We start from the raw sequence: 27,976 nt of genomic DNA, 5'->3' as shown, positions 1-27,976 counted from the left end.
GCACTTGGACAGGTAAATCTCTCTCTCTTTCTCCCTCTCCCTCTCCCTCTCTCCCCCCCCCCTCCCTCTTCCCCTTAAACTCTGTCACTTGTTGTTAAGGGCTAAAATTAGCTTCTGGTCCTCTCCCTTCTTCCAACTAAAGGTATTCAAAAGGTCAATTGATAATCATTTGTCTGAAATTTTAGTCATCTGTGAGAGTAAGATTGGCAAAAATATATCTCTTGCCACTAAAAATTCAATAAATGTAGGCTGGTATTCATTTTGCACACTTTAAGATCTTTGTGCACAATATGTATGTAAATTTATTGAGATAAAACTGTCATCACTATGCGGAAAAAAAAGGGATGAATTTAAGTTTAAACTCCCCCCCAAAAAGTCAACAAGTTTGGATATTTTAAGTTTAAACTCCCAAACAAGTTTGGATATTGTGAGTTTAAGTTTAAACTCCCAAACAAGTTTGGATATGATCAAAAGTGTAAGAGATTGTTGCATTGTTTTAAAGAGAAACTTTAGCTGAAAGGTTTTAGGTTCTTGTTAAGCATGGAGATTATTAAATTCTGTTAGATCTTCTCTCTAGCATTGACCATGTGGCAGAGGCATCATCTTGGCATTGTGTAGCTCAGGTGCTGTTTCACACCAACTCAACTTCATGCCGACTCAACTTGATTCTGTGACCCTCCCCCTGACCTAACCAGCCCAGGCACCATTATGCCATGCCACATGGCTGCTCATGTCTTGTCTCCTGTTTACTAAAAGGTTTCTCACTGTTGGCAAAGTTTTGTCTTCTAAACTGACCACATGGTTCCTTCATAATTAGGCAAAGTAATATTGCTAAAATTCCAAAAAACCTGAAATGGGCCAATTTTTAAAGTCTAACTACGCTCTATAAAATGTGCACAAACATGTCTGTCTGTCTATTTGTCTATATGTAAAATATGTAAACGATTATGGTTCCAAAGTTACCAAATATTCTACTTGCTAAAAATCATTGTCAGTGGAAGCTCTGATTTAATCCAAGTTGCTTTAAGAATTTTGAGACCTGACTACAAGCCAAAGGAAAAAGATAGTTTAAAACTTTTAAAAAGGCCTTGGGGAAGGAGTTAGAAAAGATGGTTTCCTTTGCAAAGTAAATGAAATTGTCAGTTAAGTTGACTGTGATTTATGTCATTCCTTATGTCCATCTACGCAAAGAGTTAAATATTGTACCTCTGACCATGGCTGGTAAACCAAGGCTAAGGTTTTAATTCTCTGTTTTCTTCCCTTCACTCCCATCAATCCCCTTGATCAAGAGACCACAGTGACTCCAGATGCAGTGTGCTCCTGTGAATGGGAAATGACCAGGGAACAAAACAAAGTTGTCACAGCTGCCTAAAACAGTGGCACCAGCCTATGAAAGCCAGTGTGAACCAGGTCTTTAACCAGTATATGTAGAACTTTTGCAGGTAACCAGTGGGAGGTACAATAGTCCATACACCCAGTGAGATGCCACAGCCTTGCCCAGACTCCAGCCTTGCTCCATCACACATGACCAAAAGCCTGCTGATTTGGGGTAAAAGGAGAAAAGACATAAACCACTTCAGATATTTGTTTCTGTAATGTTAATCTTCACAAGTTAGACTGTGAGGGGTATATGAGCAAAGGCTATAAGTTGACTTCTGTACTATTTTGCAATTGGATGTTATTTCTAAAGCAAAAAGATGCACATTAAGAAAAACTGCTAATTTCCTAAAGGTAACTCAGACTGCAGAAAAAAGTGGCCAGTTTAAGCCTTCAGCCAAGAGGTAATGAATGTTGCCCAGTTTCAATGGAGCATATAATGCAAATTAAAGTAACTAAAAAGGGGATTAGGGACTGGGAAGGTGGCTCAGTAGTAGAGCGCTTGCCTTGCATGCTTGAGGCCCTGGGTTCAATTCCTCAGTACCACATAAGCAAAAAGGAAAAAGCCAGAAGTGGCACTGTGGCTCACGTGGTAGAATGCTAGCCTTGAGCTGAAGAGCTGAGGGACAGTGCCCAGGCCCCACGACCAGACCCCCCCCCCAAAAAAAATAAAATAAAATAAAAAGGGGATTAAAAATGGCATCCTCTTTGTAAAAATTTGGAAAGTTGTGGGGAGTGGCTGGCTTCCTAGACAAAGTTAACATTAAAATTGTCCTAAAAGTTTCATTAAAAGTTAGAAAAGATAAATTAGGATTACCAGAATGATTGTTCAGTTGCTATTCCAGTTTGCCCTTATAGGTTTTTTTGTAACAGTTTCCAGCAGGCCCACAGTAAAAGACAGGACAAGTTTGTCTGATATAATGTTGGCCCTCAATAAGTTCCAGGTAAGACTATGCTGATAAAACTACTTCCAATGACCTTCATTGTTACTTTTGATTGGAGTAAAGTGGCCATTCATAAAGACTTGTTGATCTGAGAACTGCAGTTTGAAGCCAGCCTGGGTAGAGAAAGGCCCCTGTGAAATTGTCATCTCTAATCTGCCACCAGAGTACTCAAAAGCAGAGTTGCTTTGGAGCTCAAAGTGGCAGAGTGCAATCCTTGAGCTGGAGAGCTGAGGGACAGTGCTCAGACCCTGAGTTCAAATCCAGGGACCAACCAAGGAGAATGACAAAAATACACTTATCCCAGCATGGAGAAAGGCACTCCAGGGACCCCGGCAATGTTGGAACAGCCAAGGTAAGTACAAGCCACTGCTTGGATGGCAAAAATGGTGCCAGACCCTGGAGTTACTTGAGTGTGGCCCTTCAAAAATTGATCAGAAATTGATCAAAAATTGATCATGGGAAGATAGTTTGTAAGCATGCCTAATGCCCATGTCTGTCCAACTGGGCAGGAATTTGTCAGTCATCTGTGGTAGTGGGTACTAAAAGCTAAGGTTGTAAAATGTGAGGGTTAATTTAAATCCCAACCCCCGTATCTGCTCAAAGTCCTAGTTGGCAGTGACTTTTGAGTTGGCCCAGCCACATTAATTTATCTTTTAAGGAAAGAAAGGTTATGGACCTGAGATTAGGTCCCTATTGAGATCTGTCTAAAGGCCTACACAGGTAGGCATTGTTGGAGCCACTAGAGATCAGGTTCCTCAGCCAGCCAGAAAAAATGCTTTTACAAACCAGAGTGTTAAATAGTCTATGCTGCTGTAGCCCAAAAAAAAGTCTGTACATTTGTTAAAAGTTAAATGTTGTGTATAAGCCACCTTAAACAGGTTGCCCAGAGGCAATGGGCAGTACTTAGAGTTCCAATCAGTTGCAATTTAAAAGCATCTACTGGGTTTTGTTATTACAAAACTGTGGCAAGTAATTGTTAGTCAATTGTTAACAAGTTATAGGTAACCTCTATCTCCATTGATCTCCTTGTTGCTTTAATTGGAAATAAAAAGGGCTTTTATGACAAAGACTCCTTTTGCCACAGTTCAAAACCATCCTGAGCACAAAAAATCCCTATAAAACTCCATCTCCCAGCTAATCAACACAGAACCAGCTGGAGGCATGGCTCTGGACTCTCGCCTCTAAGTATCCAGCTGAAGGCTGAACGGACATTGTGACTCTAAGTGGTAGAGCACTAGCCTTGAACAGAAGTGCTCAGGGATAGTGCCCAGGCCTTGAGTACAAACCCAGTAAATGACAACTGGGATAAACTATCCCAGAAATGGATGCTGAGACCACTTCCCAGGACAAAGTCAGTCCTGACAAGGAAAAACCATGGAGAGGAGTAAGAGAATATGACAGCATAAATTGAGTCACCCTTGCCCTCTGTGTGGTCCCCTGGGATGAATGTGAAGGATTACAACTACAACAGAATTTCATTTTTATGCCTGGGACAATATATTAGGGCAACAAATCTTGGTAACTAGAGTGCCTCCAATAAGGCTTGGATTTCCTGGGCACACATGGAAGGCTTAAGCGTATAGCTGTCTCTCTGTATTGCAGCCTCCACACTAAAGGTAGTGTGTACGTATTACCACTGTTCTACCATGCATATGTTTACCTATGTCGCCTCATTTTTTCCAAGATGACTTCATTCCCTTGATCTTAAGAGGAGTTGATGGGTGAATATCCATCTTCTGGAACTGTTTCAAGTTGGGTAGGGGCTCTGGCCCTGCCTAACAAGAGACCTGAACTCTTGTCCTATCTTACCAAAGGGTAACATGGGAAATTTAGCTGTCAGAAACACCAGATGTTATTAGGAGCATTTTTCCCCCTCCAAACTAGAGAGGAATCCATGTGAGAACTTAGGGGAGACAATAGCCACAGGAACAATATAAGGAACAATAAATCAATATCCCTGGAATATTAGTATCAGGAGAAAAACCATTGGGTAAAGAGCTCATTACAGCTAGAATCAGAGTTATATGCAACATTTAACATTTACTACTGTGCAGATTTTTTCTTGGGCTACATTAGTGCAGCCTGTTTAGCACTCCAGTTCACAAAAGCATTTTCCTGCCTGCCTGAGTAACCTGATCTTTAGTGATCCTCACAATACCTAACAGTTTCCTGTGAAGGCTTCTAGAGAGCTGTCAAAAGGAACATGATTGATCTCAGGTCCATGCTCTATTGGGTACAAACCTCCTTTTTGATTATATGAATTCATGTGACTTGTGTCAGGTCAAAATATATTGCCAATTAGGGCTTTGAGAAAATACTGAGGACTGGAGCTTTTGTTAATTTTGAACTATCCCCCATTTGACAACTCTAGCAATTTCTACCCACTATAATAAATGAAAGGGTGTAAGTCCCTGTCCAGTTGCAAAGTAGAGAAGTATGGGCATTAGATGGGTATGGTTATGAACTATTTTCAGATGACCTTCCAGCTCTGCTTGCTTTTGAAAGGACAAGCACAGTGACTCCGCTCAGGATCTGACACCATTCCCTTTTATCTGGGCAGTTTCTTTCAACTGCTCTGGATGTTCCCTGCTAAAAAGACAGCATTGTCTTAGGTGTGTTTACTCCTTGCGGGGATAATGTCTCAGTTGGTGTTTCATTTTGTCATATCATGGGGTTTGAACTCAGGGCCTGGGCGCTGTCCCTCACCTCTTTTGCTCAAGGCTAGCACTCTACCACTTTGAACTATAGCACCACTTCTAATTTTTAAGTGGTTAATTGGAGATAAGAGTCTCACAAGGACTTTCCTCCCCAAGCTGGTTTCAAACAACAATCCTCAGGTCTCAGCCTCCTGAGTAGCTTGGATTACAGGTGTGAGGCACCAGCATCTGGCCACTTGGTGCTTTTTTTATTTACTGAATATGAGCTGTCCCAGTGGTCCAGATTCCACCATTGCATAGGTGGTGGTGGTGGTGAACTAACAATATGAATAGTTTTTATGCAGAGCTTATCTGGAATTTATTGATAGTCAAAGTTAAATCTAACTAACTTGTAATCTGTCACTCTGTGGGCCTGCATGTAATTGCCACAGAAGATCAAATCTGTAAAAGCAAAATTGTCTACCACTCAGTTTGAAACAGGAACTGATTAAACAATCCTATTTTCTTAATTTTTAACTATAGTGAAGCAAGGAGATTGGGTCCATGTTTCCCCTAGATAATTGGCCCTGATTTCCCCTGATTCCTTCCTTAGATGGTTTGTTTTTCTGTAAGGTTTAAGTGTCCTCATCTGGTTTGTTTTATTCATGTATAACACTTTTATTGTGTTTGCTTTTAGTTTGCCTTTAAAATAACTCTTAGAAAACCTGTTCACTAAAGTTCCTCTTTAACACAATGTAATTATCCTTTGAAACATTTAGTAATGCCCAAATGTGATGACCTTCTTGAAGTCTGAGTTTAAATCTACCCATTTTTTTCACACCACGTTGACAATTTTAGATATCAAAATACCAGATTATTATGAACACTTTTATATGTATATACACACACACACACACATACTTGTGCACAATGATCTGAAAGCACACAAAAATGAAAATCAACTGTAAGCTTTCTGGAATTCCTGTGGCAAGAGATACTTTTGCCCATAGGTCTATAGAACCACATGGACAGTTTTTTTAAAAAAAGCTTTAAAACTTTTGCCATTAAACAAACAGAATCCTTTACTCTTGGGCTGGAAGGTGGCTCAGTGGTAGAGCGCTTGCCTTGCATGCATCAGGCCCTGGGTTCGATTCCTCAGCACCACATAAGCAAAAAGAAAAAAGCTGGAAGTGGCGCTGTGGCTCCAGTGGTAGAGCGCTAGCCTTGAGCTGAAGAGCTGAGGGACAGCACCCAGGCCCAGAGTTCAGGCCCCACAACTGGACCCAAAAGAAAAAAAAAAAAAAGAATCCTTTACTCTTACAGATACTTACCAATACTTACATAATATGCTTAGACAAATTGATAACAAGGCAGATTTGCTGGGCCTCAGTCTCCAGGGCCTGTGAAGTGAGGTAAAATTGTTCACAAGACACATTAGCATATGCATTGACCTTTGAATACTTTGTGTTTTTTATTTTTTGTTTTTATTTTATTTATTTATTTTTGTCAGTCATGGGGCCTAAACTCTGGGCCTTGACACTGCCCCTGGGCTCTTCAGCTCAAGGCTAGTGCTCTGCCACTTGAACCACAGTACCACTTCCAGCTTTTTCTGTTTATGTGTGCTGAGGAATCAAATCCAGGGCCTCATGCATGCAAGGCAAGCACTCTACCACTTGAGCCATATAATGGAACACAGGAAGGATATACACCAGTTTTGGGGTTCTCTTACCAAGAAGGCAGCCCTAATTAAAATTCAGCCCCCCCAAAACCATCATGCATATCCAAACTGAAAAACTTCCAATCCTGGCCTTCCCCTGAGTTCATAAAATTCAAAACAGTCAATGTTTAGAAAGTTGAAGACAGAATAAAGAAGTTCTCACGACCCTAAGGAACACTTGGAAAAAATAATAATCAAATTTGGGCTGTTTATTCATGCTACAAAAGAACTTACTGTAAGTTGAGCACCTGTGGCTCACACCTGTAATGCTAATTCTTCAAGAGACTGAGATCTAAGAATCACTGTTGGAAGCCAGCCCAAGAAAAAGGCAGAAGTGATGCTGTGGCTCAAGTGGTGGAGTGTCAGCTTGGAGCAAAAGAAGCTCAGGAAAAGTGTTCAGGCCCTGAATTCAAGGCCCAGGATGGCACTCATGCATGCTTGTGTGCACACACACACACACACACACCTTATATACAGAATGTCTGTAATCCTAGCTACTCAGGAGGCTGAGATCTGATGATTGCAGTTCAAAGCCAGCTTGCTCACGAAAGTCCATGAGACTCATCTCCAATAATCACCAGAAAACCGCAAGTGGTGCTGTGGCTCAAGTGGTAGAGCACTTGCTTTGAGCTGGAATGCTCAGGGATAGCACTCAAGCCCAAAGTTCAAGTCCTACAACTGGCAAAAGAGTTTAGTCTGAATTGGTTCTGGAAAACAATTCCTTGAATGAAGTTCTCTATATGTGCTTGTGTCGTGGGAAGAAAAGATACTTGCTTTAGGCAGCTCCCTTTGTCTCTCACATTGTCTTTCCTGCTCAGCTCAGTACAAGGAGTCACTGCTGAAACTGGAAATGCAGTGTTTAAATTATTTATAGCTTTTTTCTTTTGGTAGGGCTTCGCTCTGTCAAAGGCTCTTGACAACTTAACATGCCCAGACTGTGACTTCTCACGTAAGGGTTCATCTGTGGAGTATACTCATTGTAAGGTGATTATTTCTTCTCCTTGTCCTTCTTCTTTCTCTTCTACTCCTCCCTCTTTCCTTCCTCCTCCACCCTCTTCTTCCTCTTCCCCGTTTCCTCCTTTTCTTTCTCCTTCTCTTCCACCTCTTCCCCCCTTCCCCCTCCCCTCCTCCTGCTCATCATTCTCCACCTCTTCTCCCCCTCTTTTTCCTTCTCCCCCTCCTTTTCCTCCTTTTCCATCCTGCTTCTCCTTCCTCCATACTCCCTCTCCTCCTCCCTCCTCCTCCTCTTCTTCCTCCTCCTCCTCCTCCTCTTCCTCCTCCTCCTCCTCCTCCTCTTCCTCCTCTTCCTCCTCCTCCTCCTCCTCCTCCTCCTCCTCCTCCTCCTCCTCCTCCTCCTTCTTCTTCTTCTTCTTCTTCTTCACTTTCTCCTTCTTCTCCTCCTCTTTCTCCTCCTCTTCCTCCCCCTCTCCTCTTCCATCTCCTTCTCCTTCTGATTCTGATTCTGCTTTCTACTTTCTTCTTTCTTTTTTTCTTCTTCTTTCTTTTTTCTGTACCAATATTGGTGCTTCAACTTAAAGCCTGGGCACTGTCTCTCAGCTTTTGCTGCTCAAAGCTAGTCGTCTACCATTTGAGTCACACCTCCATGCTAGCTTTGTTTTTTGTTTGTTTGCTTTATTCTTTATTCTTCCTTTCCAATTTACTTCATTGTTTTAGAGATGATAGGCAGTGGAGTACCTTTACATTCAAAAACAAGAACATTGGGCTGGGAAGGTGGCTCAGTGGTAGAGCGCTTGCCTTGCATGCCTGAGGCCCTGGGTTCGATTCCTTAGCACCACATAAGAAAAAAGAAAAAAGCCAGAAGTGGTGCTGTGGCTCAAGTGGTAGAGCGCTAGCCTTGAGCTGAAGAGCTGAGGGACAGTGCCCAGGCCCAGAGTTCAGGCCACACCATCACCAAAAAAAAGAAAAGAAAAGAAAAAAGAAAGATGTGAGAAGCTGGGTATGGGGTAGTTCATGCTTATAACCTAGCTACCCAGGATGCTGATATCTGAGAATCAAAGCTCAAAGCTAGACCAGGCAGGAGAGTCCATGAGACTATTATGTCCAATGAATCATCAAAGAGGACCTATCAATTAAGTGATAAAGTGTTAACTTTCAGAAGAAGAAAAAAGTCCAGTGAGAGTACCCGGGCCCTAGTTCAAGCCCCAGCATTGGCACAGAGGAGAAAGGAAAAAGAAAGATGTGAGAGAATTTCATAAGCCCCAAATTCCTGTGGAGATACTAAAAGGGTCACTTATCAGGATGGACACTGGAGTGGAAGAAAAGATGAGGAGCCAGGAGGAAGATCTCCTCTTGGCAGAGGCTGTGTGGGGAAATCATACACCGGATGGCAGGGAAGACGCAACTCCGGTCCCTTTCGAGTCCTTGTTTCTTTTTCTGTTCTGAAAAACTCCTCCAAAGAGAGTCACCAGGAACTGGTTTTATATACATGAAATCAAATAATTGACTTTTTCAGTGAAAAGGCAGCCATGGGCCTTAGGACTATGAGCTTAATCGACTTACTTTAAACAAGTTTACAAAAGAGGCTCTCCTCGAAACAAAGGACCTCCACTCATCTGGTCAGATCATTACTAAATAACCCCATGCTGCTGACCACATATATGGTATACATGTGCACGTCAAAGGGAAACTAAGAGGAAGACACAGAAACAGAGGGAAACGAGAAAATATACAACAGCAGGACCCATCAGCTGCACTGGTCATGGATCAAAACGAACTAAGCAACTCAATGGCAGAGATGAGAGGGAGGGAATGAACAGGAAAGAGGGAACAGCTGATGCTAAGCAAAAGTAAAGAAATGGACATATCACTCAATGTAGAAGAAATAGTTGTAAGGTCAAAGTTCATAGAACTCATAAACTCTATGGACCACAATAAAGACAACTTGCCCCATGAAAGTTAGAATATGTTTGTGACTTTAACTATTACTATCCCACAATACTGTGAAATTTATGTAATCAATCACAATTTAAAAAATTGCAAAAAACAAAGAGGCTTTCCTGTTCCAGATTTGTTCTATCCGGATGAGAACAGTGTGTCCTCCCTTCCGATTTTGCCTGTGCTGATTCCAACTGCAACCTGAGGAGTCCCCAGCTCTCAAAATTGGCTCAATCTGACATTGATACCCATACAGTCAGGAGGCTTTGAAATTAAACAGAACCAGCAACCCTTTCCCAGGTCAGGCTGGGTAACGTTTACAAATCTATGGACACAGAAAGAGTGTCCCACAAAGAAGGCTCTGAGAAAGGAGCTGACAGAGAAGGTAAAGGGTCAGTGTGACGCAAGTCTTAGCTTCAGCAGATCCAAAGTGGCACGTGCCTTCCATGGAGAGGGGCAGAGATCCCCTCTATTTTCACCATGGTGGGCATGGTCAGAATGATGGAAGGGGGAATGAGGCCGGTTTTGACAAACCTTTTCACCCAGATGAAATCTGGGTTAATAGAGTCTCAAAGACTTCACTGTCTAGCTGGCTTTGAACTGTGATCCTCAGATCTCAGCTTCCTGAGTAGCTAGGATTACAGGTATGAGCCCACTAGCACCTGGCAGCCTTTACTTATTTTTTTTAAGGATACCCAGAAAGGAAGTAAGTCATTCAATAGTTCTAAGACTGTTTTTCTGATTACCTGTATGATTCATTCATTCTTCTTTGTACTCTATGTATAACCTTATTTATCTCTTAGTCTAGATCAGTATCTGAGTGTTTTTATATGTGATGACAAAGCTTTAAAGACACATGTAGCTTTTTCCAAGAATGCATGAGTAGACTGAATGCTTGGGGTCATGGGATGTTCTCCAGGTGTGTGGTCTCTTCCTGCTCAGCTGCAAAACAATTGTTGCACATGTCTCTTCCTTTCTGGAGGTGTTACCTTCTATGGAATTATGTGCATGGAAAGCCTGCTTCCTTCTATGTCCTTCTGCAGAGAAAGACCTTTGGCATCAGTCAGTGCTAACTACATTTTAATCTCAAAGAATGATTAGCCTATCCTTGCCTGTATAACACCCAAACAGTTGAATCAAAATTGGAGATAATAGGAAAAGAAGGTCATATTTGCTCAAATTATAACATTATCCTAGCCACATATACATATGGTGAAAGATGCCAGCTTATGGTTTTATAGGAATTTTATATCCAAAATGGAGTTGGGGGAACCAAAGTAACAAGACTTTGGCTACATGAACTAATTATTGAGTTATCAGCAATCTGATCATACTCAAAAGATCTCTGGAGTAAGTATCTGTTTGTTTGTGTCTGTTTTCTTTTAGCCTGTTTTTCTGGTTTCTGCAGATTGATCTATCTCAAATTGGGGACATAAGGGGAGCAGATGAACACAGACTTGCCCCCTTCCCTTTTCTGATGAAAATAGAGTGTGCTGGCTCTAGAATTGCCATGGTTGGAGGTCTGAGGATCAGGCCACTTGGTGTCTGGTATTGCTGTGACTGGAGGTCCCTCACAGGACCAGTCCTGCCCAGCATCTGTTAGTGCTCTCATTCCATACAGAGTCTTGGCTCTCAGGACAGTAGAGAGCTCTGGTTAGGGCTGAACGGGATTGGGGAGTAGGGGGGACACAGGCTATGAGTTCAAGTCCCACAACCAACCCAAAAAAAGTTATATGTAGGAAAATTTATGGGGCTGGGAATATGGTTTAGTAGTAGAGAGCTTGCCTAGTATGCAGAAGCCCTTGGTTCGATTCCTCAGTACCACATGAACAGAAAAAGCCAGAAGTGGTGCTGTGGTTCAAGTGGTAGAATGTTAACCTTGAGCAAAAGAAGCTCAGGGGCAGTGCCCAGGCCCTGAGTTCAGGCCCCAGGACTGACAAAAAAAAAAAAAGGAAAAGTTTGTGGTTTGGGTGAGTTCATTAAGCCATCAGTAGCAACCCATAATGTAGAATTTCATTGTTTGAACAACTGTTTGAACAATCAGTAATGTTAATTGTTTGAACAACTGTTTGAACAATCAGTAATGTATTTCATTGTCTCCTGCTCTAATGGAGAATGTGGAGGTGAAAGTCTTACATGCCAGGCCCTTTTCTACTCAGACAATTTAGATTCTCTATTCTTCCCACTGAGAGTAAATGTTGTCCTTCATTCTGGGATACACATTGGGGCTTCTGGAGAATCCTTCGATGGAGCAATCAGAATTTCAACTCAAAGCGTGGCTGCAGGCCTAAATCCCAGTATTTCCTCTAGTAGGGAGTAGAATCTAGCAAACAGTGGTAGACCTGACTGATTTGCAAACTCTCTTTTTTATTAACCTCACAAACAATATTTTGTCATCATCACTAGACAGCTTTCTGGAAGTCTCTTACCAACATAGTACCTCAGTTTGTACAAATGTAAGTGAGTATGCAAGCATGAGCCCTAGTTGACAGTGCCTGATAAAGCAAATGCAAGGTGGCAGGAATGTACTGGAATTACTGGGCTTTCAATGGTACTGTTCCTATGTATTACCTTGTTGATTTTCAAGCTTACTGCCATTTTTTCCTTTGATTACCACAGTATAGGACTCCACTAATCCCCCAAATTCCACAGGTGTCTCTCTCTCTCTCTCTCTCTCTCTCTCTCTCTGTCTGTCTCTCTCTCTCTCTCTCTCTCTCTCACACACACACACACACACACACACACACGTGCCTTCACCCAACACATTTGTGTATTTTTCTCACTCAGCTGCTATTGAGAAATAGGGCTGTGTGGCTCCTGATCCATCCCTGGCACTGTACCCATGACCTTCATTCATTGGGCCCTGAATTAAGAATGAATAAATGCCCTGGTGCCGGTGGCTCACATCTGTCATCCCAGCTACTCAGGAGGCTGAGATATGAGGATCACAATTCAAAGCTAGCCTAGGCAGGAAAATCCATGAGACTTTTATCTCCCATGAACCACCAAAAAGCTGGAAATGAAGCTGTGACTCAAGAGGTAGAGCGCCAGCCAATTGAGGAAGGGGAAGGAATAAACAGGTTAGATGCAAAGTCTTCACCTGTCATTTCCTAGAGATCCTTCATGCAAAGGTGGCTGCTGCCTGTCACCACTGACTTTAGGGTGTCCCACAAGCTCCCAGGGGAGGAAAGTGAACCTGAAGACCTGGTTGGGAGTCAACACATTTTACCAAGTAACTTAGTAGCTTTTCATTGCTGTGGGGAAAAAAAACAACGTGAAGGAGGAAATACTTTATTTGGAGGGAATCCAATTTCATAGCCTGAAGAAAGACTGAAACCTCTTGGCAGGGAATAGTAAGTGGAACAAAGTGCTCAATGCATAGTGGTTGAGAAGGATTGAGAGACAGACAGAGACACAGAGACAGAGACAAGAGAGATGAGAGATGGGAGAAAGAGACAGAGAGATGAAAGAGAGATGGGAAAGAGGGAGAGAGAAGGGAAAGAGATGAGAGAAGACAGGAGAGAGACAGAGACAGAGATCGAGATTTGAGAGGAGAAAGAGGTAACAACATGAGAGAGGAGAGAGATGTGAGGGAGAGTTGAGAGAGACAGGAGGGAGAGATGAGGGACTTTAGAGAAGAGAAGGAAAAAGACAGAGATGGCAAGGAGAGGTAGGAACAGAGAGGAGAGAAACAGAGAGTAGGGATGTGATATATCTTCTTGCAATGCTGCCCAGTGATCTTCTTTGCCTACCCAGGCCCCCATTCCTGGAACCCCATCCAACTGAAACCTCTCTGCTGTGTTGGAATCTTCATGATAAAGCCCCTCACCAACCAGTGACTAGAACTGAGCTTTCAATGAATCTTTTTTTTGTTTTTTTGTTGGTCCTGGGGCTTGAACTCTGAGCCTGGGCTCTGTCCCTCAGCAATTCAGCTCAAGGCGAGCGCCCTACCACTTGAGCCACAGCACCACTTCCGGTCTTATGGTGGTTTATTGGAGATAGGAGTCTCACGGTCTTTCCTGCCCAGGCTGGCTTTGAACCGCAATCCTCACATCTCAGCCTCCTGAGTAGCTAGGATTACAGGCGTGAGCCACCAGCGTCCAGCTCAATGAATCTTTGGGTAGCAAATCCACATCCAATTTATAATTGCTGGACAAACCTGGTAGATTCCAAAGGGCCAGTAACAGTTTCCACCTAATGACAGACAAGGAAGAGAAGCAAGGAACATATATATATATCCCAGATGAAAAGTAAGATTTCCATTTCTTTTTTGTTTTAGAAACTTTGAAGTCTATCTGTCACTCAGTTCTTCATTTCTCAGAATAAGAACACATAGACTATGGGTCACAATTAAGGTCATGAGCCACTATACTTCATACACTACTACTTGTGACATATCTCCTGTCAGTAAACCAGGGAGCAGGAAGGATTCACAAGTAATGATTGCTCTTTCCATCCTATTCCTTCCCCCCGACCTCCCACAACCAAGACTCTATATTAGTATTGCCGTAGGAAGACCCCTACTCAGGCAGGCAAGCCCACCTAGTCTTCCAGAGTGACAGAGCCCACCACAACAAAGTTGTTAATAAAGAAGTAACTTTATTGAGAAGGTTCCTACACTGACCGGCCAGGGCCGCAGCACAGGCTTGGGAGCTGACACTGCGACCCAGAGTGGCCCCCATTCTTTGGTTTTTAAAGGCAAAATCCATGAGGTCAAGCCTGGTCACTGGCAGGTGACCAGTGGGATCGTACCACACAAAAGGATTGTACGGTCCTACCAGACCACACACAGGTGGCCAATAGGTGGAGTTTACTGTAAGCATGTGCGAAAGGCAGGGTTTACCGTAAGCGCATGGTGTCGCCAGTTAGAGCCAAATTAAAACCTATCTGTTTTATGGGTCAGTCTTTAACTCAACAATCAAGGTGGGTTAGGTTGTTAAGGGGAGGGGGACTTAGAGACATTCTTTCCATTCCAGAAACTGGGCTGGTTGGAGCCCAGGTCTAGTTAACTTTGTTTAAAGGGTTTTTTTTTTTTCTAAAATCCCTAAAACAAAGGCAAAGCCTGGAAAGAAACTGTACCAGCTCAAGTCTCCTCTCAGGGCCTACTTCAGTATCTGACACTTTTGTTTATTGGCAGGTAGACTATCCCCTGAGCCACGCTTCTAACCCCAGCTCCTGGGGCTTGCTCTCAAGCCATGGAGAAATACCCATTCTTCAAAGAGCAAAAAGAGTGAGCAGAAGAAACTGCAACCATAAACACCTGTTTTATCTCCCGTTGGAGATAAGACCTTAGAGGAAACAATGGCTGCATTGGACTTCTGGTGAGGCAATCCATAATCTGTGGCCCTAAGGATAACAGTGCCTGCATTTATTTTCTGATACATTTATCAGATGTGAATTCAAAGTTCAAACTGTGCACATCCACAATTTCTTGTCCACTTCCAAAAGTGGGGCAGGACACCTGGCTCACACACCTGTGGGGTGGGTGGACACAGGTAAGTTTTCTACTGGCGGTGCCATCAGCCCCACCTCCTCTCCCAGCCCATAAACTGGCAGGAGCCTCAGCTCCCTCATCAGAGCTGGGCACTGAGGGGAGCTCAGCAGAGTCCGCTCTGCAGTCAGCACAACCCAGAGCTGAAAGGAAGAGTCAGAGGAGAGAATTACCAGCTGAGAGCAACCATGGACTTGATCCTCAACTTTTCCCTAGAAACCTGGATCCTCCTGGCTACCAGCCTGGTGCGTCTCTATTTGTGAGTAACTATCTAGACTCTGATGCCCTCCTCCCTGTCACCTAGGATTCAAGGTGAGGATTATTATGGTCTATAGATTGGGAAGATCTGAAAAGAAAAATGAATGAGACAATTGCTCAAAAGTCAGATTTAACCTACACCTGCAGAATTATTTACCCCATCGAGATCCAATGGGAGAGTTAATAAATATTCCTCTTTCATGGAACTCTCAATTTCTGTGTGGGGAGTGGGGCTAGTGGCATTGTTTGGAAATGATCTTTGAGCTTCTACTGGGGCCTAAATTGATGCCTCAAATTCAGCAGAAGCAGAATATGACAACAGATGACCCTTGGAGTGATCTCAGGATACTTCGGGTGAAAGGTCTTTATTATTTGTATGTTCATTTGTTTATTTTGGTCTTGTACCTGGGGCTTGAACTCAGGTCCTGGGCACTGTCCCTGAGCATTTGTCCTTAAGGCTAGCACTCTACCACCTGACTCAGAGCTCCACTTCTGGATGTTTTGGTGGTTAATTGGAGACGAGTCTCATTGTCAGGTGCTGGTGGCTCATGCTTGTAATCCAAGCTACTCAGGAGGCTGAGATTTGAGAATCATGGTTCAAAGACAGCCTGGACAGAAAAGGCCATAAGACTTATCTCCAATTTACCACCATAAAACTGGTAGAGGCATTGTGTGTGGCTCGACGTAGGAAAGCCTCAACCTTGAGCAGAAAGAGCTCACAGATATGGTCAGGCCCCAATGTCAAGCCCTACATCCTCAAAAAAAAAAAAAAAAAAATTCTTACAACCTTTCCTGCCCAGACTGGCTTCAAGCCACCATCCTCAGATCTCAGCCTCCTGAGTAGGTAGGATTACAGACAGGAGCCACCAGGTGCCAGGATATATACATATTTTTAAGCTGTTTTGCTGAGCACATTGTTTTAATTCATTGGTCATTTAAATTACTTTTACTTTTGAATGAGTACACATTAGTACTACAGGGATTTTATTATGATAATATCATACATAGGCGCAATAAACTTTGAACATATTCACTTCCTCTATCCTAGCCTCCCTCTTCTCCTCTCTCCCTCTATCTTTTCAAACAGTGTTTACTGCATTCATGTGCTATCTTTATAGTGTGTGCGTGCACACGCGCACGAGCACACACACACACACACACACACACAATCTAGCATGTGTAACACATCTTGCAAACTCTTCACTCCTCAGTAGCTTTTCCTTTCTTCCCTCCCCATTCCACAAATCCCCCCATACAACCTTCCTTTATTTTATGTGCTATAATTATCGCCATCATCCTCATTATCATCATGGTAATCACCACCACCACCACCATCATCATCACTTTCATCATCATCGTGCTCAGGATCATTCCACTGACAAGTGAATTTGCCATATCTCACTCAATAGGATGCTTTCCAGTTCGATTTTCCTACAAATGGCATGGTTTCCACTTATCACAGTTATAGTCCATAATGCTTATGCACATGATTATCTGTTCATTGGTTATTGTGCACTTGGCTGATTCTACAACATGGCCATTGTCAACAGAGCTGTAATAAGGGTGTATAAGCAAGAATCTCCCTTGCATATTGATATTCCTCTCCAGCAGGTTATCTTAGTCTTTCTGTGGAGGTGGGTAGGAAGAAGGTGAGCCAATAATGACATCAACAACACCCAAGTAGGAGTTAGGAGGATGCAATGAATATTTCTCTCCTTTAAGGTCAGAGCTCCAAGACACACTTGTGGACCCTGGCTGTCCACATAAATGACACATGGAAATGAAATGACTTGGAAATTTCTAGTTTGAAGCTCACAAGATCACTCAAAACAAGGTTGTTGACTTTACCAATTATCCACTGTAGGTTGGGGAGCCTAAAGACTCCAGCTACTTTTAGCTCATTTTTGTGACTTTTGGAGTTCTTTCAGAAGTTGTAAGAAAGGAACTGAAGAGCAAGGAAAATCATCGCCATTTGAATTTCTGGTGTTATCGTTGCCTACATGTTACCATAACAGTTTTACTGTCCTACTTCTTGAGTTAGTAACTGGCAAGCCTCCATATGAATACAGGATGTAAGTGCATGTATGTGTGTATGTATCTCTATTATCTAATTTTTAAAAAATATTTATACAGGGGCTGGGAAGGTGGCTCAGTGGTAGAGCGCTTGCCTTGCAGGCCTGAGGCCCTGGGTTCGATTCCTGAGCCCCACATAAGCAAAAAGAAAAAAGCCGGAAGTGGCGCTGTGGCTCAAGTGGTAGAGCACTAGCCTTGAGCTGAAGAGCTGAGGGACAGCGCCCAGGCCCAGAGTTCAGGCCCCATGACCGGACCCCCCAAAAAAATTATATATACATATATATTTATTTACTTATTTACTTATTTATTTATAGATATGGGACCTATCCACATAGAGTTTTTAAGAAGTTGGGAATTCCTGGCCCAAAACCTCTGCCCTTTTTTGGAACCATTCTGTGTTATTGTAAGGTGAGTGTTGCTTGAGCTCTACAGTTTGCTTTTCTGGTTGCAAACACTGGCTTCCTTCTATGGTGGAAGAGAAGTGCTTTTAGAAGCTGTGTGTGTGTGCTCCCCCTAGAGAATGGCCAGGTGTACTGCAGGGCTGTGTCCAGCTGTCCATACTATCCACTGGGCATCAGCGGATCCACATAGATTTTCAGCATCCTGGCATTCACAATGAGAACTTGATAGACTTTGTGAGCAACAAAGATTTTTTTTCCCTAACAAAGCCAATTTCAGGAAGGGTCACTAATAGCTCTAGGGACTTTTATTTACACAGTTCACATACCACAATTGAGAATTCCCACAAGGAAGATTTCTTTCTTCGTTCTTTTACTTTTTTTTTTAACCTTCAGAAGTAAAATCCCAGAGGAAGTATTTAATTTGTGGTGTCCTATGGGTAGAGGTGGCATCACTCTTATCTTCTCATATTGGGCAAGTTCACTTTGCCTTCACTTGCACTCTGACTTCTGCTGGAACTTTATTTTTTTTTAATGCCCAAAGAGGTGATCTGAACATCGCAACTCCACGCACTTCATTTAGTAAACAAGAAAGAAGCCTAACTACTAGACAACAAATGACCTGGGAATTGCAGTTTGAAGCTAGCTCAGGTTCCCTCCCCCACAAATAATAATTTTTAAAAATGCTCCTATGAAAGCTGTTTCAAAGTGACATACTACATATACAAACTTGTTCTATAACTTGATCAAGAAAATGTACTTGGATGAGGTCTTAAACATGTAATATCTGCATTTATTTCTCTTCCCAGGGCATTGCAGTTTTTGATGCTGAATGTTATTTTTTTTTAAATATATGGAAACTTTGGTGGTAAGTATTCTGGAAACTTCCATGGGATAGATTGGTAAAGATGAGACAATCCGTTCTGTTGGGGCACTGTCAGCCCAGAGCCTCTTGAGCCATGCCAGGTCCAGCCGCAGCATGCACAGGGTCTCCCAAGGGGTAAGGGTATGGATGAAGGAGACGGAGAGAAGGCTGAAGGCACAACTCTGTTTATTCCAGCAAAAGCCTCAGCTATATACACTTTCCATATTTGTCCAAGGCTTGCACCACATTGTTTCAGGACCCGCCACGCCATCAAGTGCAGACAGTATGCATCCTTCCTAATTCTATTTCAAATAATCTTTGTCTACTATACTCCCCCAGATAAGCCCCTGGGCCCAAAGCTCAGAAAAACACTCCCTCAAATAAAAAGGCAAGCACTTGCACCCCAGAAGGTTGGCGTCAGTGGCGGGGAGCCTTGGCTCACACGTTGCCAGCTCCTGATACCTCAGGGTCTGCAACATCTCTCCCTTTTTTATTTTTTATATTGAGCAAGTATCTATCAGCCTGGACCTGGGCAAAGGAGCCCAGGAAGAAAGGCAGAGAAAGGACCATCAAAACAGCAAAATGCCCAAGAAATACCAAAAGGAGTACTGTAACAAATTTCCTAGGTTGAATCCCTGCAGGGAAGGAAGACCTGATGCAGCCAAGTCTTCAGGGTCTGCTACCTTTAGGGTGGAGTAGCCAACATCAAGTATCTGCCCCTGAAGCTGCAGAATATCAAAGCTCAAATGATCATGGAACCAGATTCCTTGGATATGACTCTGGAGATTTGTTCGTCACATTTCCATCATATTTAAGAGGGGGTAACACAAATGGACTGATAATTAGCATGACATGTCATTTTTAACTCAGTCTTTAGCAGTCTACCTGGTTAGTAACATACATCATGGCTGTTTCCAAAGCATTTAGACATTCCACAATCTTTTTATCCATTCGCACTTGGGTCCCAGGGGCACTAGAAACATTTTGAGCCAAATTATTAACATGTTATGCTGTATGGGTTTGGGTAAGGGCCGTGGCAGAAGCAGTAGCACTGGCAATAAGAGTTATGGTAGCAATAATGCTGCAACCGATATTCCCAAAACTCTGTGAGAGCAGCTAAAAGCCTTTTGAACCTCAATAACAAACTGAAGCCCAAAATCACTTTGCCATGGTTCCATCAACTTAACAGGCAAGATAAAGGGGTTCATCGTAACAAACACTGTACAAGCTCCAAAATGTCCAGGATTATTTATGCAGTTAGTAAGAACACAATTATTCCTGCAGGAGGTGTGAAATGACTCCCCATGTTTAACAACCACACCCTGCACCAACCACTGGCATGTATGGATGCATAACACAAGCTTGCACAGTAAATGATACAAAACCACGGAGCGGGATAGGTCTCTGGGACAGTGGTACGGGAAGGTAAGAGGCATTAGTTCAAGTGGGCCTTAAGGCAGCAGCCAGACTCCAGATGTCAGGATAAGCTTGTCCACATGGGCTGACCAAGATGGTAGCTGGCAGAACACCATTGATCACGTCACTCCTCCAAGACCAGTCCTGCAATTCATAGTGGGGAACTCTCACCACTGGAACAGTAGACAAGATGTCGAATCCATAGGCCCTCCATGGTGGCTGATCATCAGTGGCTACAGGAACCTTCTGGCATAGTGGAATCCATGTGGGGCTCACACCATCTGCCAAAGCAACTCTAGATGTGTTAGGCATAAGCTCCATCTTTTTCCATCCAGACACCTTTTTCTCTCAGAGCAACTCAGATCCATAATCTATCCCTGAATACCTTACTACACGTGTACGTTTTACCACACTTAACACATTCATGTATGCTGTCCATGGATATGCAAACAGGCTAGCTAAAAGACAGCCCAGTCTATTCTACCAGCCTAGAATATGGCTCCAGAAATCCAGCCCTCTCTTCCCCAAAGAGCCCTGTTGCATTAGTGTACACTTTCATGGATGGCTCCTCCCATGACACTGGGCAGGCAATAGGGCGGTCAGGCAAGTAGGCCCAGTGTACCTCAGCGGAAACTTGGGCAAGGGTATTAATGCTAGCATAGCCACAAATAGGGTTTCAGGTGTGAGATCCCTTCCTGCCCCTTCAACTCTTTTTTGGCCCCTGGAGGTCAGGGCCTGAATTTGCACCCATGTGGGCAATGGGGCCTCCGGCTGTGGGTTGGAGACACGTGCTCTCTCAAGCTCATTCTCTAGAGTGACCGATGTAATCTCAGCATGGCAAACGAGCCGGCCTGGAATCCACCTCGGCACTTTGCATCCTGTGGGAAAACACAAGCATACCCTGGACCCCATCGAAAGAGGGAATCGGGACCATTCCAGAGTCCTGTCAAAGGATCCTTCCATCCCACCATGGCTGTGGGCATAACAGCTCTCCTCCAACAGCGCTGTGCAGCAGTGAAGCCATCCTCTGAGACATTTTAAAAAATCTAAAACAACAATGAATTAAGATATAATGGTGTGCGGTGGAATTTTCCAGGTAGCTAATTCCCCCTTTTTTATTTTTTGAATTTGATTTTTTAAAGTAAGCATGGGATGGTTCCACAATGCCCTGTCCTTGTGGGTTGTAGGGGATACTCATAGTAAGAGTAATATGTAGTTGTGAGCACAATGTTTTAAAGGCTTGAGAAATATAAACAGGACCATGATCAGTCTTAATTTGTTGGGGAAAATCCATAAAGGATTTGCAGGATTTATTTGCAAATAAATGGGCAGCAACATCTCTCCTGTGTGACAGGAGGCAAAAAGCAATCCAGAGTAAGTATCCACAGAAACATGAGCATAAGACAAGTGGCCAAAAAAGGGAACATGAGTCACATCCATTTTCCACAGCTGCCCAGGTAGAAGACTCGGTGGGCTAACCCCAACAGTGGGACCAGCATGAGCAAGTGGACAACGGGCACATTGCCAAACTATTGCACAGGCTTGTTCGTGAGTTAATCTAAACTGCCTATGAAAGGCAGCTGCATTTTGATGAAATTTTTGATGGGCATCAAGTGCAGCCTTAACAGGAGATTGAATAAGCCTAATGAGCCAAGTTAACTCATCAGCAAGGGCATTGCCATTTGTTAAAGATCCAGGTAAAAGAGAATGAACACGACTATGGCAAATAAATATAGGAGGTGTGCGCTGTAACAGTTGCTGCTGGAGGGAAGTAAAAAGATGCAACAGTTCCTCATCTGAGGTGAGAATAATGGCATCCTGAATGTGGTGTAAAACAGAAACAACATACTGGCTATCTGAGTACAAGTTTATGGCAAAAGGATACTATTGTAAAGCCAAAGTGGCAGCAAACAGCTCCACCCTTTGTGTTGAAGTGGGGATTGCAACATGAGCCCCACCTTTCCAGTCTTAGACCCATCAATAAACACGTTGGGAGCATTCAAATAGGCTTAGAATAAATAAAGGAGCAGGCAGTAATACAATCATCATTAGCAAAATGCAATGGTGATGCAGGCAAGTGAAAAAGTACCTGCCCAGGAAGATTGCCATTTCAAGGAGGTCTGTAACAGGCTATCAAACTCAGTCCTAGTCATGCACAGGCCCAAGGCATCAGGCTCATGCCCAGTCAATTGAATACAATGCTTGCATCCCTTAGAAATGTGAAGAAATTAAAGCAATTAAAGGGTTGATGCAAGGCCAAAAATAACCATTTAATAGGAGCATCCTGCCAAAGGATAGCAATAGGGAATTTACTAGGATTTGAAGTATATAAAACAATGGATTGGGAATAATCTATGTATACAAGTTGGGCGTCACTAATTGTACATTTAACAACTCTTAAGGCTACAGCTGCTTTAGGCATAAGAACACTTGGGGAAGCTGGGTTAGAGTTGTCCTGTAAAATCTAAAAAGATGCCAGGCACCAGTGGCTCATGCCTGTAATCCTAGCTACTCGGGAGGCTGAGATCTGAAAATCGCGGTTCAAAGCCAAGCAGGAAAAGCCAGAAGACTCTTATCTCCAATAAACCACTCACAAAACTGGAAGTTGCACTGTGGCTCAAGCGGTAGAGCGCTAGCCTTGAACTGAAGAGCTGAAGGACAGTGCCCAGGCCCAGAGTTCAAGCCCCATGACTGACCAAAAAAAGAATAAAAAATCTGAAAAAGAGGTTGCAACTTCTTGGAAGTAATTTATCATGAGGGGCGAATCCAATTAATATTCCCCAATAACTTTTAAAAATCATTGAGAGTTTGCAATTGCTCAGTCCTTATTTTTAATTTTTGGGGAGTGACCTTTTGGTAGGAGATGTGATATCCTAGATATGAAAGAGGATGTTGTCTCTGAACTTTTTTAGGGGCTACAATCAGGCAATACAGCCATAAAGACTGCTGTGTATCCTGAAAAATAAGATTAACCTGTTGCTCATCTGATGCTTCAATCAGGATATCATCCATGTAATGGATTACATAGGCAGAGGAGTGCTTTTTACATAGGGGCTCTATGGCCTTGTTCAGAAAGAGTTGGCCATTCCCTGGGGTAGCACTGTCCATTCATATCTATCATAAGGTTTAATTATATTAATGCTGGAAACAGAACATTTTTCCCCGTCCCCTGGGTACAGAGGTATGGTTTAAAAAAAAAAAAAAGCAATCTTTTAAATCCAATACCAATAAGGGAAAGAATAAGGGAATAGCTGTTGGTGAGGACAAGTCAGAGTGCAAGGCACTCATGGGGAACATATGGAGAAGTCTCTCACAAGTCCTGGAGAAGTCTCCATTTCCCTGTTGTTTTTTTTTTTAATAACAAAAATAGGGGTATTCCAGGAACTAGTGGAAGGCTTACTATGGCCTTGTGACAATTGCTCATGAACCAGAGCCTTGGCAGCTTCAAGATTTTTCTTAGGCAAGGGCCACTGATCTACCCATATGGGTGTTGAGGTCTTCCAACGTACAGGTTCTGTATGTAAAGCTGCCGTTATCAGTGGCCCTGTGGAAAACCCAAGCCCTGTCTGTTTAGGTTTGCAACAGGCTAGAAAGGTTCCAACCTTCCTTTTCCTTGTGGTCTCACACGGGACATCTCATCATATCCTTGATTAGGCATTTGTTTTGGCCTTATGTCCTACAAATCCATGGTTTCTGATCAATCAGATGTCCTGTTTCATCTTGTGGGAGGGAGTGGTGTCATGCCTCTGGGATGTAAGTCTTCTCTTTCAACTTCTCTTGTTTTGTGCCTAGATGTTCCCCATCATCCGTGAGTTTTCTGACGGGTTGGTGGAAAACCTGAGACCACAAGCAGGGAAAGGCAAACCTGTCATGTTGAAAGAGTGAGCACTTGCGGGGCACTGGTGATGCACACCTGTAATCCTAGCTATGCGGGGGTCTGAGATCTTAAGATTGCGGCTCGATGCCAGCTCCAGAAGATAGATGGATGGATGGATGGATGGATGGATGGATGGATGGATGGATGGATGGATGGATAGATGGATGGATGGATGGATGGATGGATGGATGGATGGATGGATGGATGGATGGATGGATAGATAGATAGATAGATAGATAGATAGATAGATAGATAGATAGATAGATAGATAGATAGATAGATAGATAGATAGAGATATATCTGTAAAACTCTTATCTCCAATAAACTACCTCCAGGAAAGCCACAATTGAAGCTGTGGCTCAAGTGATAGAGTGTTAGATTTGAGAAAAAAAAAAAAAATTCAGGAACCACGTCCAGGCCCTGAGTTTAGGCTCTAGGACCTGCACCAAAATACAGAGAGAGCGACAGAGACAGGGGCAGAGATAGAAACAGGGACAGAGTTAAGCACTCCACCCTTGGCCTGCACAAGCCCCAATCCATCACTATCTACTATAAACCATTATCATCCAAATCGTATTGGTAGCTGCAATTTGTCTGGGGAGGCGGGGTCTCTGTTTTCTGCGACTGAGTTCCTCCAGTTCCCAGGTGAGTCTGACCCACCTAATTGTCCTATCATCTCTAGCGCAAAGGTTGTAGAACCACTGCCCGGTAAAGACCTTAGGTGCAGGTGGGGTGGGGGAGGTGAGGAGGCTAGATCCTTCTGATGACCCCTCAATAGCTCTGTCAGAGAACAGCTTGTGACTGTCTTGTCCTAACACAGGAAGTTATTCCCATTTTTTTGCTGCTTGTGGAGCAGAAAGAAAAGAGAGATGCAAAAAGAAGTGCATGTTCTAATTTTCCTATGAATCTCTCTACTTCAGCTTCTTTGGAGCCTACAGCATGGATGTGATCACAGGGACATCATTTGGGGTAAACATCAATTCTCTCAACAACCCACAGGACCCCTTTGTGGAAAAAGTCCAGAGGCTCATAAAATTTGATTTATTGGAGCAGGTGGTTCTCTCAGTAGGTTCATAGACCTCTCTCCCCTCCCCCCGCCCTTCTTCCTCATTAAAGAACAGCTCATTGAGATAAAATGCATTCATAGGCATAAGTATCTCATCAGAAACCCTGTACCTTAGTTGGGTGCCAGTGGCTCACGCCTATAATCCTAGCTACTCAGGAATCTGAGATCTGAGAATCGTGATTTGAAGCCAGCCCAGAGCAAGAAAATCAGTAAAACTCTGATTTGCAAATGCCGCTATGATTCAAGTGGTAGGGCATCTGCCTGGAGAAAGAAAAACACCTAAGAGAAAGTACACAGGCTCTGAGTTCAAACCCCAGTACCGACAAAAGAAAAAATGAGAGGGAGAGGAAGAGGGAAGGAAGGAAAGAAGCAAGGAAATGGGGAAGCAGGGAAGCAAGAAGGAGGGAAGGAGGGAAGGAAGGAAGGAAGGAAGGAAGGAAGGAAGGAAGGAAGGAAGGAAGGAAGGAAGGAAGGAAGGGAGAAAAAGAAGGAAGGAGCCCCCTACCTCTTAGCTGTCTACTCTTGTACTTCTTTCAGGCCTGAGGGATCACTTACCTATTTTCTCACTATTATAGACACTTTCCACAAGTGTGTCTAGCTTTTGTATTATGCTTTCAAGTTTCATCATTTTGAGGCATGTGTTAGTACCTTATTTCTTTGTATGGCTGAATAAAATTCCATGGTGTAGACAGCAAATTTTGTATTTTCACCTGTGTTTATTTCTTCTTATTTTCTCCTGTAGAACTCTTTCCATTCCTTACACCCATTTTTGAGACATCAAGTATCAGTATGTTTCCAAAGGATGTTATAGATTTCCTAAGAACTTCTGTAGAAAGGATGAAAGAAAGTCGCCTCAAAGACAAAGCAAAGGTAAAAGCTGCTGATGGTTACTTAAGGATATATGTAGTTTAAAGTTATTTGTCTCTAGATATGTGCTTTATGTAACTGTCCTTTTCTAAAGTTATATGAAAAAACTCTAGGTTGAGATCAGGAATTCTAAGATTGGAAGGGAGAAGGAAGAATGTAGTGGCTGGGAATGGAGATATGAAATATACCAGAAAGAAAGAATTCCAAATGGAATGATGAGCGCCAGGTACCTTTGGCTCATGCTCGTAATGCTCACTACTCAGGAGGCTGAGATCAGATCTGAGGATCAAAGTTTGAAGTCAGTCTGGTCAGGGAAGTCCCTGAGACTCTCCTCTCCAATTAGCCAGAGGTAACTCAACTGGTACAGTGCCAACCTTGAGCAAACAAGGGACAGAAACCAGGTCCTGAGTTCAAATCCTAATACACACATATATGCACAGAGAGAGAGTGAGAGAAAGAGAGAAAAAAAATTGTTTTATTTCCAACTGCACATTGGCTATTTCAGGCCATCTAATTTAAATTTGAGCCCCTAAAGGCCTGTCTGAGTATCTGATTCATCTGTAGGAAGGAAGACAGCACTGAGTTCCTTCAGGTGTCACTGAAAAATTTGTAACCATTCCAGAATGGTGAACCGTTTCCAGACACTTGCTGTAAACCCATCAATTACCTGTGGGAATGGCAAGAGTTTATTCTGTGGGACTATCAATTAATTCAGTGGTATTATCAATTAAGAAGTATGCCCACAAAACAAAAGATTGAAGTCCTGGTGTTGTTCCTGAGCAAACAGATGCGATGGGAGAAGAAGCCAGATGCTATCTGGGCCAGGTGTCTGAGTTCAGAAACTAGAGAATGTCAGAACTAGGGAGAGAAAAGACCAAAAGTTGTTGGTCAAGACAGTTATCTTTCTTTTGGGAAAAGATCCTGATCCCTCTAAAGTTCATAGATGGGTATTCTGGTTCACTAGTGATTCAGGCAGATTTGTGGCCAGGCATTGGTAGCTCATACCCGTAATCCTAGCTACTCACGAGGCTGAGATCAGATCTGAGGATCATGGTTCAAAGCCAGCCTGGACAGGACAGTCCATGAGACTTATCTCCAATTAACCACCAGAAAACCAGAAGTGGTGTCATGACTCAAGTTTGTAGATAGGTAGCCTTGGGGGAAAAAAGCACAGGGGTAGTGCACAAGTACTGAGTTCAAGCCCCACAACTGAAAAGAAGAAAATGAAAACCTTGTGGAGTTACCTGGGTCATAGTCACAGAAGGAGACTAAGCTCTGCTCTCTGATTTAATTCTCATTTCATGCCTTTGACATCGGTTTGTCTTCTTTCCAGAACCAAGTAGATTTACTTCAGCTAATGATTAACTCTCAGAATTCCGAAGATATGGAGTCCCAAAAAAAAAATAACAGGGAGTCCTTTGGAGTCTACTCACAAGGGAAATATGAAATCAGTTTTCTGCCTAGAGGCACATTTGTGCAGAATTCCAGAACAACCCACACTCTGCTATTATATATGACAGCCAAAGGGAATCTCATTCTCAGGACCATGACCTTACATATTACATTTATAGCCAGGCTCCAGTGGCTTATGCTTGTCATCCTAGCTACTCAGGAAAGTGAGATCTAACAATCACAGTTCAAAGCCAGCCCAGGCAAGAAAGAGGGTGAGACTCCGATTTCCAACAACCCACCAAAAGGCCAGAAGTGGAGCTGTGACTCAAGTAGTAGAGCATTACCCTTGTGCTAAAGGATTAAGGGACAGAGCTCGGGCCCTGAATTCAAGCCCTAGAAATGGCACACACATACACACAAACATGTACACACACTCACAATTATTCTCTTCCTATCATTATTTATTTTGAAACAACTTCTCTCACGTTTGTTCGCTGAAAACCCTTTCAAGTGGGCTCCTGAATCCTTTCTTCTTCTCCACATTTTTAAGCAGATGATATTTTAGAGAAATTTTAGCTTCATAGACAAATTGAGCTGAATATAAAGCGATTTTCCACATACTCCTTTACCTACATATGAATAATCTCTTGTCTTTATATCCAACCATATTATATTGATTTCTTTCTTTTTGAGGTGTCTACCAG

General features: G+C 43.0%; 1 protein-coding gene and 1 long non-coding RNA gene across 3 annotated transcripts in view; one reads left to right on the top strand and one right to left on the bottom strand.

Moving 5' to 3' along the window:
- LOC122113684 (cytochrome P450 3A9-like) overlaps nucleotides 1-27,976 on the top strand; it is a 123,625-nt gene that overhangs the window by 57,557 nt on the left and 38,092 nt on the right. Inside the window, exons 1-2 of one of the 2 annotated variants that reach the window (XM_042686750.1) lie at nucleotides 15,249-15,319; nucleotides 17,706-17,799. In XM_042686750.1, the coding sequence (XP_042542684.1) occupies nucleotides 15,249-15,319; nucleotides 17,706-17,799 (165 nt within the window). Of the gene's footprint in view, nucleotides 15,320-17,705; nucleotides 17,800-27,976 lie in introns of those variants that run through there. The other variant, XM_042686751.1, reaches the window with a different exon arrangement.
- LOC122113689 lies at nucleotides 26-15,181 on the bottom strand. Its single transcript, XR_006148461.1, has 3 exons — nucleotides 15,044-15,181; nucleotides 5,073-5,077; nucleotides 26-36 (listed from the first exon to the last, which is right to left on the bottom strand). It is a non-coding gene; the product is annotated as an uncharacterized LOC122113689 (long non-coding RNA).

Source organism: Dipodomys spectabilis, unplaced genomic scaffold, assembly GCF_019054845.1.
Source record: "Dipodomys spectabilis isolate Male_0828 unplaced genomic scaffold, ASM1905484v1 ptg000098l, whole genome shotgun sequence".
NCBI lineage: Eukaryota > Metazoa > Chordata > Mammalia > Rodentia > Heteromyidae > Dipodomys > Dipodomys spectabilis.
This window is presented reverse-complemented; position numbering and strand designations above follow the sequence as displayed.